The sequence below is a fragment of the Blennius ocellaris genome, assembly GCF_963422515.1.
Source record: "Blennius ocellaris genome assembly, chromosome: 18".
Lineage (NCBI taxonomy): Eukaryota > Metazoa > Chordata > Actinopteri > Blenniiformes > Blenniidae > Blennius > Blennius ocellaris.
In genome coordinates this window covers 9,332,681-9,346,224 of record NC_137667.1, presented here as the reverse complement: position 1 = coordinate 9,346,224, position 13,544 = coordinate 9,332,681, and the positions used below count along the sequence as shown (strand labels likewise).

Sequence of the window (13,544 nt, the reverse complement as noted above, 5' to 3'; positions counted from 1 at the left end):
GTCCCCATTTGAAAGGTGAGAGAGTGGGTATGTACCTGGATTCTTTGAGTTTGTTCTCAGTTTCACGTTTCATGCTTTTGAACCTGAACCTGTGATCTGGAACGCTTTGAAGTGAGACGGGTTTAGGCTGTGCCGGCGCTGCTGGCAGTGAGCGAGCCACACTGTGTTATAGGGCACTGAATATCAGTGTTGCCACAACATGGCAGCTACCGGTTCACTGATGCATCTTCGCTTTGATGATGAAGACTCTTGTCAAACTCCCACTGAGCTGGTATGGGCTTCTCTCTCATGTTGTCCTTCCTTTGCTTCATCACTCTATTCGCTCTCTGTTGTTCCCTTCAAAGCATTTCTGCGGGGGCACGACCTTGAGAAACCTTGAGGGAGACTAGATATGCTGCATGTGTGGCTGTGGCTTCAGCTGGTCTGACTGTGGGGTCTCGGGAGCGAGTAATCGTATGCTAACAAGGTTTTCCCACATACACAAGGTTTTGAGTCAGTCGGGCCCGGGCTGGAGGCCAGAGAGACTTTAGTAGGTGCACACACACTCGTCTGTCTCCTGTTGAAATAGACCTTTCATTCATAACAGCATAAACCTACACATTTAATCTTTTTGTTAAAAGGGGAGCTCAAATGTTCACACACACTAATTTGCACAAATTAATACCAGTGTGTTTAAAAAAAAAAAAAAATAATTCTTTATTGTTTTGTATGTCTTTCACATGGTAAAGGTAATACTGATGGACCTTTTTGACTGAAGCTGAAAATGAGTCTGTAGGAGCTGGTTGGTCCTCGTGTGGCGGTTGGTCAGTTAGACTGTGGCCAGCAGGAATGTCCGGAATCGGTATGACGAACAGATACAGACTGTAAGGATATGAAAGTGGTGTTGTAAGTGGTAGGAGTTGCATACAGAGAGGCTTTTTACATCTCATGGGGGGAAGCAAAGAGTGGTTGAGTGTGTGAATTTGATTTGAATTGCTTAATGGCACTTTCAGTGTGTATTCAGGTCATTAGTTTGAAAGTCTCAGAATTCATACAAAACTCCAGTTTATGGTCCCTTATTTACAAAAACCCCCAAAAGTTCTTTAGTTTTGTGCATGTGATTCCTCTCCATTAATGTCCTGCACTTTTATCACTTGGTCAATTTTATTTAGTTGAGTATTTGACAATTTACGTTTCCGACTAGACTTCATTCAACTTGTTCATTCGCACAAAGAAGCCTGAAACATGGAAAATGGACAGGAGGTATTTAAGTTGAATCAAAACAAAATCTTGATCCTCTTTGTTGAAGTTGCAAAATCAGTGACAGGAATCAGCAACATACATTTTGAATCATTTTATTGTGTTTGCAGTGATTTTAGTGAGGCGACACCAATGACAAACAAATTGTTTGAGGAAGAGCCTGTGCTCGATGGTACTGAACCAGCAACTCGACTTTCCAGATGTAGGAGAAACCTGCTGCTACACATTAGTAAGAGTCAAAGATGAGATGTATTTAAGGAAGTTCTGATCAGAACTACAATAAATCTTTAGACAGAGTCCAGTGGTTAAGTATAGTTTGCCCAGATTTCTCAACTTTGGAAGGCTATTTTGGCAACAAGAAAATCTAATATCATCTGAATTCTTCCAAAGTAAACAGTAAGCCAGCCAAATACTTGGATGTATTTCTCGCTCTCTTTTTTTTTTTTTTAATAAGGCATTCCACCATTTGCCACACCATGTTGGCCGACACACTGCAGCACAACTAAAGCCATGAATTCTTTTTTGCTAGACTCTTTGGAGCCCTCTGCAACCGTGCAAACCAGTGTTTGTGTGCGTCTATATAGCGCTTAACTTCTGACAACCCCTTTATAAATTGACAGCTTCAATATAAGCTGGAAATAAAAAGCAAAATGCAAATAAATGATCAGTAAACATTTCTTTACTATTTTTTTTCTCTCTTTAGACGATTACAGCTACCTGCCAGATGCGCTGCCTCCTCTTCCCGAAGTGCCGGACTCCGGCCCTGTCCTGAGCTCCGTTGACCTTCCGGCTCGCTGTCTCCGCAACCCGGCCTTCCGTCACGCCTCGTCGCGCTACTGCTCCGCCATCAGCATGGACTCTTCTCCGGACAGCACCGAGAGGCCCATCAGCTACAGCTCCACGTCCTCCTCCGCCTCCTCCCGGGACAGTCACTGCTCACTGGGCAGCCGCTCCACTCTTGTCGCTGCCCCTCTCTGTAACCCCATGACCCCAGACCGGGACTCCGGGGCGATCCGGCTGGAGCTCGTCCCCGCCAGGCAGCTGGGATGCGGAGAGGATGATGAAGGGATCGGACTGGGGAGGGGACACGGGAGACAGGACGTTGGACAGATTGTAACAGAACATTCAGAGGCTGAGCTGAGCACAGACGGAGGACAGAAGATGAGTCAGGTCCAAGGACCCCGGACGTACGTGGACCGGGTGGTGCAGGAAATACTGGACACGGAGAGAACCTACGTGCAGGATTTGCGCAGCATTGTAGAGGTAAGGAAAAGTGATCTCACTGGCATAATACAACCAGATCATTGAAGACAATGTGAGGAAGACATTTTGATGGATGTGATGTATTAGCACATGAGCAGAGAGTGGCCTTGAAGTAATTTTTGTTCTGCTGTACGACTGCTCAGCTTTCAATCCAGACATGTGAGTTAAAATGAAATGTGTAAAGACACTTGATCCTATTTAGTAAAGTATCCAGAGTAGAGGGGATGTGATTCCTTCTCCAGTCAATCATTCCATCTAATGGAAGTAATGTAACGAAGCATGGAAATATTGTAGTGAGATGAAGCTAATGGTTGCTCTTTATAACCAGGTTGTATACTTTTTTAAATGTTTATTTCCAAAGTCAACATAGGATGAAATGGGACCAAACAAATTGGAGGAAAAGACTAAAATGATAGATCAATAAAAAAAATTTTCATGTACAAGCATACACTTTCCCACAATTTTATGGAAAGAAAAGATTCATTTAGGATTAAAAATAAAATAATGATATGAATGTAAAAAAGCTATTGAATGTAGCATGATTTGCATATGTAGCCTTGATCTAAAAGTCACCATAAAGCTAATTGCAATTAGCATATGTACACATGACTGTCAGTATTATCTATTTTCTAATAACTACCAGGTTGTCGATCAGTTTAATGAATGCAAGTAAGACATTAATAAATGTGCACTTATCCATCAACCGTCTGAACTTAATGAATACAGAGCGTTAACCCACAAGCGAACACACCCTCTAGATCTCGTGTGGGTTTTTCTCACACGTGATTCTTTCTGCTTTTAATACAATAAGGTCACCTGCGCTTGTTGCAGGCGAGGGTTTGGCCCAGCCACACGACACCCAGTGCCTTTGTGCTGCTTTTAAAGACACACACACACACACACACACACACACACACACACACACACACACACACACACACACACACACACACACACACACAGGCTTTGAACTATCAAGACACACATGGCCTGTCGTCGGAGCTCGAGTGGCTTTGTTAAGGATTGGGTGCAGTGGTTTGTATCAAAGGTTACTCTGCTTTCTCTGACCGCTCTTTTCGTTTCTCTAATCGGCTCTTTCAACCTGTGTTTGTTGTTGGAAGTTGAAAACTTCACTGTGCCAACATGCGCTGGACAAGGTGTGGTGTGATTTGCATTCTGCAGGTTGATTTGTAATTGGTGGTGGTGTGAAACGATTGAAGATTATTGTATGTAAACTTGTATTTGCATGTTTTGGGGGTTGGGCTACCTTTCCCACATCCTCCTCATTAGCATTGTTTCCTTCCTCACTCTGCGCTATGGGATTGTGAGCCGTGTGATCCGTGTGAGTTTGTTGTCGTCTGTTATTTGGGGTTAACATTCGTGAGAAAAATTACAAAAGATAAGAGCTGGAAACTCGTATTGTGAAAGAAGTAAGGTTTTTGACATGTAATTGCTCATGATCAGTACACCACCCTTTTCATGAACCTCCTTCCTGGCCTTCCACACCTAAATGGCACAGAATAAGACAAGTAGGACAAGGGGCTTTAGGTAAAATAACAGTGTCCAAAGTAAATAAAGAAAACACTGAACAGAGCTTAGGAGCTGCACTTAATGAGCCCTGTTCTTCATCTGCTGAGCAGATCGCCTGTTGCCATTAGTGGGTCAGACCACCCAGCCCTGGACAGATGCACTCATTGCAGAATAGCTCATTCTTCATGAGCACTTTGGGAAAGACACATGCACTTAGCTTTTCTTCACCCTCTTTAATGACAGTTGGGGCGAGTGCATGGATTCGGATGGATTGCGCTGATTGTACCTGTATGAATGGAGCTCTGAACAGGACAGTTTGCCTATAGAGAAAACCACAGGTGAGGGGAGCACAAGCGCAGCGTCGACTCATCTATTATCAGTACTGTCCCTCGCAAGCTGTCCCGCAACCCTGTTTCGCTAATCCCTCGGACCACGCTGCTTCCTGCAAGAGAGGAGGGTGTGACAACATTGGCCCAAATATTTACCCAGACTCCCGTGGGCTCACCTGCATTTCATCTGTCAGCAAGCCCTTTGTGGTTTTTATCCTCGCGTTGCAATATCTGTTTTTTTCTGAATGCCACTTGTCGGTAAATAGATGAAGAATGTAATGTGGCTTGCATCACTTTTGTGTGTTTGCAACACATCGAAGCTTTCAGAGCTACCGCGCATTTCTCTATGCGAGTGTTATTTGGCGTTTATTGGTTTTGCGCGGCACATCCCTTCTTGGCTCGATCAACGTTGTGTAATGAGCCCAATCCGTCATCTGAAAAAAAACAATGTCAAAAAGAAAGCCCTGATCTTGCTGTTCTCAGACCTGGAACGCATGACCAGGCCATTTGAAGTCGGGCAAGAATTTAGAAATAACAAGAAAACATCACTTGGCATGCCATAATGCTCTCGCACACAGATTTGATTGTTTGCACTAAGCATTGTCTGGAGTAATGGCTTCCTGCTGCGGGGCACAGTGAGGGTAGTGTTTGGTGTTTGGGAGAGGCGTGTGTGCTCGAGGAGGCTAATGGTTAAACAAGAAAGTATCAAGTTTGTACATGTTATGTCTGAAGCTGAGCAGGGAGTGAATCTTCGTGTGTGTGTGTGTGTGCGCTGATCTGAACGCTGCCCTTTGTTGAGCTCACTGGGGCTTGTGTGATGAGTGAACAGGTCAGATCTTTGACCCTGTGGCTAATAAAGCATCACCTTACATATCACTGCCCATAGTCAACAAAATCTAAACATGACCTCTTGATGTGACCCTCAACACAACCAGCAGCATGCCTGTGAGCCGGATTTCTCTTTATTTCCTCCTGTAACTCCAAAACTTGAAACATAACATTTGCCTGAAGCTCGTCTTTAACCTTTGAACCCTTTACACCGTTTCAATCTAATCTACTTGACATCCACAGTCCATATTTCAGGTTAAGCAGTTTATTCTGTTTTCCTTCCTTCGCTTGACCAAACAGTTTTATAGATGACTCCTCGGCTACTATATCAACAACAGTAACAATGGTCGATTACATAAAATAGTATATTTAAACAGAAATTGAAGCAGTTGACTGGAAATGACACAAACGGACTAAAGGGAGTGAACAGGGAGAGTCGTCCTCCCGCCCCTTCCTTTTGTCTCTTAAAAAGTGTTGTACGCACTGAAATGATCATTGGGTGTGTTTGTGCATGTCGAGGGCAGCCTGGTACTTTTCTTGGTGTTGTAAAGTCTTAATTGCTCAGTTTTAGACGACAGTCGACTTTAAATACTGTTACCAAATCTGACACAAGTGCACTTTCTCCTTCTGCAACATTTGTCCTGGATGTGCAGATTTCAGTATGCATGACTGCAATGGTTGGTGGGCTCCTCTGCTGTGTTTATGGTTGCTATCAAGTTGGCAACTTTTAGTTGCCCGCAGGATCAGATACTATCAGGGCTCAGCTCATCTGTGCATGAGACAGAAAAGCAAGAGGTGCGTCAGAACCAGCAGGGTGTGTCTTTGATATCTTGGGTGTATATTATCTTTTTCTATCAGCCTGCAGTGGGAGATTTACAGTCTCATCTATCCCATGACGGTTGTTGAGCAATGTGGCGCTGGTTATTTGATTACAAACAAATTCAGTCCACCCATCCATCCTCTATCCAACTCAGGATTGCAGATTTCTGGAGCTGATCACAGCCGATTATGGGTGAAAGCAGAGAAACTTTCCACAGGTAATCAGTCAACAACAGGGCAAGCAAACACAAAGACCCAGACGGTCACACACATTCACACTCGCAGGCAATTTAGACACACATCAGTTCACCTCACATATGTGTTTTTGGACTGTGGGAGAGAACTGGTGTAACTGGAGAAAACTAACTGCAAAGGGGTTGTTTTCTATATTGATTTTACTATTATTGTAATTGTATACATTGTCCTTTGTACTTTTTTTAGGGATCCTGAATTTTGTCATTGTAAATAAGTATCTGTTCCTAATTGCATACCTGGTTTGATAAAGTTTAAGTAAGTAAATAAGCCCAACTGGCCCCGTTCACACGACAAAGCTTCAAGTCAAAACGCAGAATTTTTTTTCGTTTTTCTTTCAGAAAGGTTTTGCGTTCATACAGGAGCATTCTGATAACGATGTCTATTATTACAGCAACTGCAGAAATACTGAAAACAATGACCAATACGTTATAAACATTAACAATGGCGAGAACACAGACACTCGTATGAACAGATAAGGGCATTGGATTGCCTTTACGAAGGACTCGTCTATAAAAGTACCAAGTCCCAGGAAAGTAAAGACTTTGAGTCATGCCACTCTGGAGGCCGCCATGTTTCTTATTGTCCATCTGCTCATGTATATGCAGAATATCTATTTCCCACGGCTGTGATGCACAAGCACAGTAGCAGCGTCCCCCCCCCCCCCCCCCCCCCCCCCCCGTCTACACACAGACCAAGCCCAAGAGTTTTCAGAAAGTTACTGAGCAGGATTATGAAAGTAAAACTAAAACTCGAATAAACTTTATTCAAAAATCTGAAGAATTGGTTTAGATTATTGCAAAGAAGAATTTACAAAAATCTCTCAATTCAATCTGACTTGCATAGAAGTTGCGAGCATGTCAACACTGAACGTTCACCCATCAACTTAGTTCTCTGTCAGTCAATACATCTAGTTTCTTCTGCAGATTAACAAGAGGTTTCCCACAGTCCTCTCCTGTTGGTTCCTGCCAGAAACTGCTCGATCTGTCCTTTTCACTAAACCTCTGACTTTGTTTGAACAGGACAGACGAGAAACAGGCTTTTGATTACAGTCATATCAGCAGTCATCACTAAGCAGCAGTGATGGAAGCAGCGATAAAAGCCACTGGGTTTAATGTTCCAGAGTAGATCCTGTATATATACCTGCTTCTTGAATAGGACTCTGTGTTAAACCTGTTTTCTCACCTGTTTTCTCACAACGGTCTGCTTTTTTACAAACGTGATGAGCTGCAATATAATCTTCTCACACTGTTTACACTAAACAGCAGTACAGGATCAGATGTTTAGAGCAGTGGCTTATATGAAAAACATGGTAAAACCTCTACATGCTGGCTTGATCCTCTTTAGAGATGCTGCATTTGGAGATAAGTTGATTATGTTTTTTTATTTTTTCTATTTTGACTCATCAGCGTATTCAAGATAAAGTATTGCGATGGAAAGATTTTCTTCTGGGCTCTGCAGTGTTAATTCTATTTCCGTTTGGTCCTGAATTGTAAATTTACTTTTAGTTTGAGATTCTGCACTGACCATCAGAAGGAACAAAGTCTGTCCATATACTCATAAAGCTTTTATAACCACATGTGCTAATATAAGATGTCATAAATGATTATCTTTACAGAACTGGAAAATGATGGCTGTAGTCATTAAACAAAAAGCACATTTTCAACAATTTTCCCAAGAAAACACATTTTAAATTTTCTGTAAGAATTTTTTAGATTTTGCAGTCTCACTTATCGAATGTGTTCATTTGATTGTTACAGTAACCAAGCCTTAACAAATATCCATTCTTGGCCTGTTCTATTGTGTGTACCACCACATTATGGTGATATGCTACCACCATAATGACCCTCAAACATGAACTTTCTTTCTCTCTGCAGGACTACTTGGAGTGCATCAGTAACCAATCTCGACTGGCCTTGAGCGCCGAGGATAAAGGCTCTCTGTTCGGCAACATCAAGGACATCTACCACTTTAACAGGTACGTGCATCTGACACGCAGAGCTCAGTGAGTGGTTCAATGGTCCAGGCCAAAAAGAAAGGTTCATACGTCGTCACTCTGGCATTTCTGACCTGGCACCAAAAGATGTAAACGAACACACGCTGAACGTGATGTATATTCTGTGACTTAAATTCCCAATAAATCAAGATTATGTGTGGAGAAACCGAAGTATCTCGAGAAAATCCCCATACGTACAGGGAGAACACACAAACTCCTCACAGAAAAGCCTTCAAGCTTGAGACTTGTACGAAAGATATCGTCATAATGAGGCAGAAGTACTAACCACTACTCCACCGTACGTAAGTTACAAAGACCTTCTTTTCTACCGCTGAAATACTTGGCCTGATAATAAAACACAAAACCTGGATAGTGACGATTTATTAGGGAGGTAAGGGACTTTAAACTTGAGCCACAGATGAAGAAGCATTCAAAGTATTCTCAGTCACCTCCAAATACACCGACATGTTATTGTCTCTCCCGGCTCCACAAACAATGTCCAGCTAACATTGACACTGGGCTCAGCCGCCTGTTTATTTCTGGGGAGGGCGTCGTTGCGACAGACAGGTGCGTGAGTGTTTGGGAGTGTGTGCAATTGATTTCTGTCTGCATATTTGTCTCCTGCAAGACTGCTCAAAGCTATGTGTTGGTGTGTGTGTGTGTGGTGTGAGTTCGGCATCCAGACGAAATGGCCGGTTGAGAATCAACCGTGGTGGTCTGGAGACACAAACAGGCTCTCCCACCTATTCATTTCTCAGCTGCCGCACACAGACAAGGTGGCCAGTAAAAGGAAGCTTTAAGGCAGTTTAAAGTGGTCATGGTGACCTCATCCTCTAACCACGAAACAATAACTTTAACAGTGAACATTTCTGTTTTTCCCAAAGTGAGCGCGCACGCAGTCACACACGGAAGCTGAACATTTGAATTCGTGGAAGTATATTTGTTCAGAGTAAGGTGACCTATGGCCTGATTCCATTACTAAGAGGTCACTCTTTCTTCTGAAAATCATTACAGTTGTTTGGAACAATGAATCTCATGAGAGCAATTTATATTTAAATGTGTTGGGAGCGACAGGAAGACGGTACATGCGTGTTGAAAGTCTCAGAAATCGGCTGATTATTTTCTTTCAGGGACCTCCTTCACGATCTGGAGAAGTGTAATGCAGACCCTGTGGCTATTGCGGAGTGCTTCGTATCAAAGGTAAAAGTGGTCACTTCCCTTCCCTTAATACTCCTGTAACTTCTCACGCTGTCCATTTCACTTCTGACACGACTTGCGTAACGACTTCTTCAGTGCAGACGGGTCACTTCAGGTCACAGACTGTTCACGCTGGAGCCTTGCAGGCACTTGTATTTAAATTATAACTTGAACAAGCACCTTCAGAATCCGGCATGTTGGATCATGTGAGGTTACATAAGCACCTATGAACCAGGAGCAGCTTACATCTGGAAAGATACTAATAACATTCAGAAAAATATATACAAGTTACTGACCTGGATTTGCGACAATCCAGACAATATTTGATGTGATTCTTGTTTACTGCTGTGAAAATATAAAAAATATATGTTTCTGGGATCTCAAATCAATCAACCCATCATATAATGTTTTTTGGAAGTCATGTTGTGCAGATTAATGATTAATCAGTCATTGATTATGTTTAAAAAGAGAAGTTGAAGTACATTTGGCTAATAATATTTTCATATAGGTATTTGACGAAAGAACATTTGCTTGCTCTGGAAAGTTTTGAATTTCAGGTTAAAGATTTTCATACTTATGCTGCCATGTCTGCATCATTGCTTACTTTCACTCTCCCCCCGCTGATTGAAAATATAAAAAACCAAGGTATGCTGCTATGTTAACACCATGCAAAGATCAGACGAGGATGCTAAAATAAACTCCTTGGGAAGTTCATTGAAGCCAGTAGTGTTGTTTTGGTGGTGGGAATGTCTGTTTTAAGTGTACTATATGGGCATGGTGGAGCATAAACAGTGTCCTATTATGCAGCCGCGTTTTTACAGATGGGAGATAATAGCTGCGCTTCATCAAGAAAAACTGGACTCAGCAACTTGGTGTAAAGCATCAGTGCTCATCAGTGTGTTTGGTTTAGCTGCAGCTCATCGCCCATCTATGCCTCTCAACGTAAATGCACGATTATGGCCTCTGATAATGTGCTTGCATTCCAGCACTTCCTTTAAAACTCTTTACATTCCCTCCCTACCCAGATGTAATTACACACACTACCACAGAACAACTGTCTGACCAAGTACATATATAAGAAACTGTTGCAGTCGGCGTCACAAGATGTCTAAATACAGCAGCTGTTGTCCAGGCAAGCTAGTTTTATTACGTCCCACAGTGTCGCTCCGCTTAATTAAGTGAGATCTATAAACGACCCAGCAGGATAGTGCTTTGTAACAGACTGATAAATGCTGTGGAAAATATCCGTCACATGAAAATGAGCCTTTTTGGTGACATTTTGGTCTCGTGGACAGGGTACAATGCATTAGTGTCATGTTTTCAACAGTTGGTGTGATATTGATCACAAAAACAGTGAAGAATCCTTTTGGTATTAACTGTGTGGTTTGGCTAGGGGTGAAACTGGGACGGAGCCAACAGAATGTAAAGCGTCCGCCCTCTCAGATCACATCCTGTCTGGAGATTCCTTCCTCTGATAGCTTCTCTCTGATGAGGCCTGTACTGCACATGTAGATTAAAACAAATAAAGTGTGATGCTGTTGAGAGGTGGGGTTACTGTGTTTTCTCAAATCTCTTTCTTGGCAGTCCGGTTTTTAGGGCAGTAACGTCCATGAAGGACAACTCTCCTGCATGTTTGCAGTGTTTTCAAACTCCACCACACCTGAATTTATTTAATAAATGCATGATCATTAAGCTCTGCAGAAAACCGGTTAACAAGCTGTTTGTTTTAGTCAGATGTGTCAAAGCAAGTCAAGATCTACAACGTGAAGGACAGTGGATTTAAAACCATGGAGTTGGTGTAGAAGATAGTCAGACCAGCTGATCAACTATCTATAGCCTCTCACTTTATCCAGTTATCCAGTGTAGTTTGCACCTTATCTGGCGTCGTCATCCTCAAGGGAATAAAAATCAAGTTTATAATCAGGGTTTGGGTTCAGTTAAGGCCAGGCTAAGTATTGGGAGGAACCAAGTTGTGTGGTTACAGAGTGTGTGAAGCTTCATGATTTCACAGGCTGACACCTGGTAAAAGGAAAATATCTGGAGTTAGACGGTTTAGTCGTGGTTGCTAAGAAGTGAAATACCACAAAACATCTCATTCACTATCTGCTGTGAAATGCAACCACATACACACACAGACTCATTATCGATGGTCATCTCGTCTTGTTAGCCAAGAATCACAGCCTTGGCACAGAGTTTGGAGAGAGGAGGTAGATCTCACAGTAAATCTCTATCCCTCCCTGAGATCATTGGCCAAATCACCAAATTCTTGTTGAGTAAGCCCAGAAAACATTTTATGAGTTGCTACTTGCCAACTGCAGCACAAAAATCATTATTACACCGGAGCTTAAGCTATCTTATTTACACTCTGCCACCTTGTGACCTTCTACAACTATCAGCCAAAACATTATGACCATTTTACTATTAACATCTTGTTTTCAAATCCTGACCCATTGAATAATGGACGCTCCGAGCCTTCTATTAAAACCAACATTATTTATTAACGATTTGAATTTGTTTATTGTCTGTTTGCCAACTATTTCGATCCGTGACTCATGAGCCTGTTTCTGGTTCACCCCCTTTCCTTCGTTAGATTTCGGTTTTGCTGGGCATTGAACAGTGCAGACAGAAGACATCCGACAGGACCTACAGTTTTGTCTCGACATCACAATCCAGTCCCCATCAAACTAGCTCCAATACCAACTCTTGTTCGCTTGCTGTGTCAAACATGACACATGCCAACAGGCTTAATGATGGTTAACCCGAGTTACTCACCTCACACGTCACTGGTTACAATGTTATGGCTGATTGATGTTTGTCCACTGCTCACTCACTGTGACCAGTCCCACGTCAATGGATCATGTAACTGCCTGATCACTTTGTCATTAAAGTGATGAGAGGCTGCAGATTCAACTTGAATCTGTTTTTTTTTTTTTTTTTGCCCGTCTGTCGTGATTAGTGGCCAGCGCTCCAGACTTTCCATATAATTAGTATCTTGATACGACAGAATGGGCTATTTTGAATCCCGTATAGCAAACGCTCAAAGTTCAAAACTCTCATGAGCGTAATGGGGATATGATGATTATATGATCTAATGTGGCTTGTATATGTTTCCAAAAGGGAAGTATATTATAGATGTGAGTTGTTTCAAGGTCTGCTGGTTTCCTGGGGAGGTTCAAAGTGTGTGTGTGTGTGTGTGTGTGTGTGTGTGTGTGTGTGTGTGTGTGTGTGTGTGTGTGTGTGTGTGTGTGTGTGTGTGTGTGTGTGTGTGTGTGTGTGTGTGTGTGTGTGTGTGTGTGTGTGTGTGTGTGTGTGTGTGTGTCTTTTAATGCACGCAATCATGCTCTGCAAAAATTAGTATTCCATAGAAATATTTATATACTTCGTGGTCTTGTGCTCATGGCGGGATATTAAGAGTGTGTATTAGGACTGCCTGCTGGTGTGTGTCATCAGAAATTGATGGTGGCACATCTGGTAGTGTTTAGGCCTGGTCTGTGGCGGCAGACTGCTGGAGACGAGGAGGAGAGCTCTGCTCTTCAATTTAGGAAGGTTCCCACGGAGCACCTCGGGCTAACAAATCATCACAGTCTGCCTGTGTCTGCCTTTGTGTGTGTTCTTATTCTCAGTATATTTTGCTGGGACACGTTGTTTGTAGGATGCTGGTGGAACTGTTTGCTTTAGGCTGATTTGAAGTTATATTTACATGCAGGAAAACTCGCAACTTTCAGACACTGGGAGTTTACTGTGAGTGGCATGTTAGTGTGTGGGTGTGCGTGTGTGTGTGTGTGTGTGTGTGCGTGCGCATGATGACCCAAGACAAACTTCTGTCCTCATTTGCTTCCTGAATGCATCCTGTAACCCCCGCAGTGTTTATGGACACAAATCTAGTTGAACCAAGCTCCTATTATGCAACAGTAAAGAGGTTCATCAAGGGGTCTTGAAGAGAGCATGACATTGGGAGTGATGCAGAGAAAAGCTTGCAAGAAGAAGAAAATTTCCATCAATAATTTCTTGAGAAAAACAAATTACAGTTGTAGAAATCAAGCCAAGCTCGTCTCTGTAGACATTATTTTGTCTTTCGAGCTTTTAAGCTG

The 13,544-nt window shown here is 42.6% G+C and overlaps 1 protein-coding gene across 2 annotated transcripts in view; it reads left to right on the top strand.

Moving 5' to 3' along the window:
- The window catches only part of LOC308142966 (pleckstrin homology domain-containing family G member 1), a 42,787-nt gene that overhangs the window by 17,099 nt on the left and 12,144 nt on the right, over positions 1-13,544 (top strand). For both annotated transcript variants that reach the window (XM_080513597.1, XM_080513596.1), the window contains exons 2-4: positions 1,943-2,502; positions 8,138-8,238; positions 9,387-9,456. In XM_080513597.1, coding sequence (XP_080369723.1) covers positions 2,092-2,502; positions 8,138-8,238; positions 9,387-9,456 — 582 coding nt within the window. In that variant the 5' untranslated portion in view covers positions 1,943-2,091. The remainder of the gene's footprint in view (positions 1-1,942; positions 2,503-8,137; positions 8,239-9,386; positions 9,457-13,544) is intronic.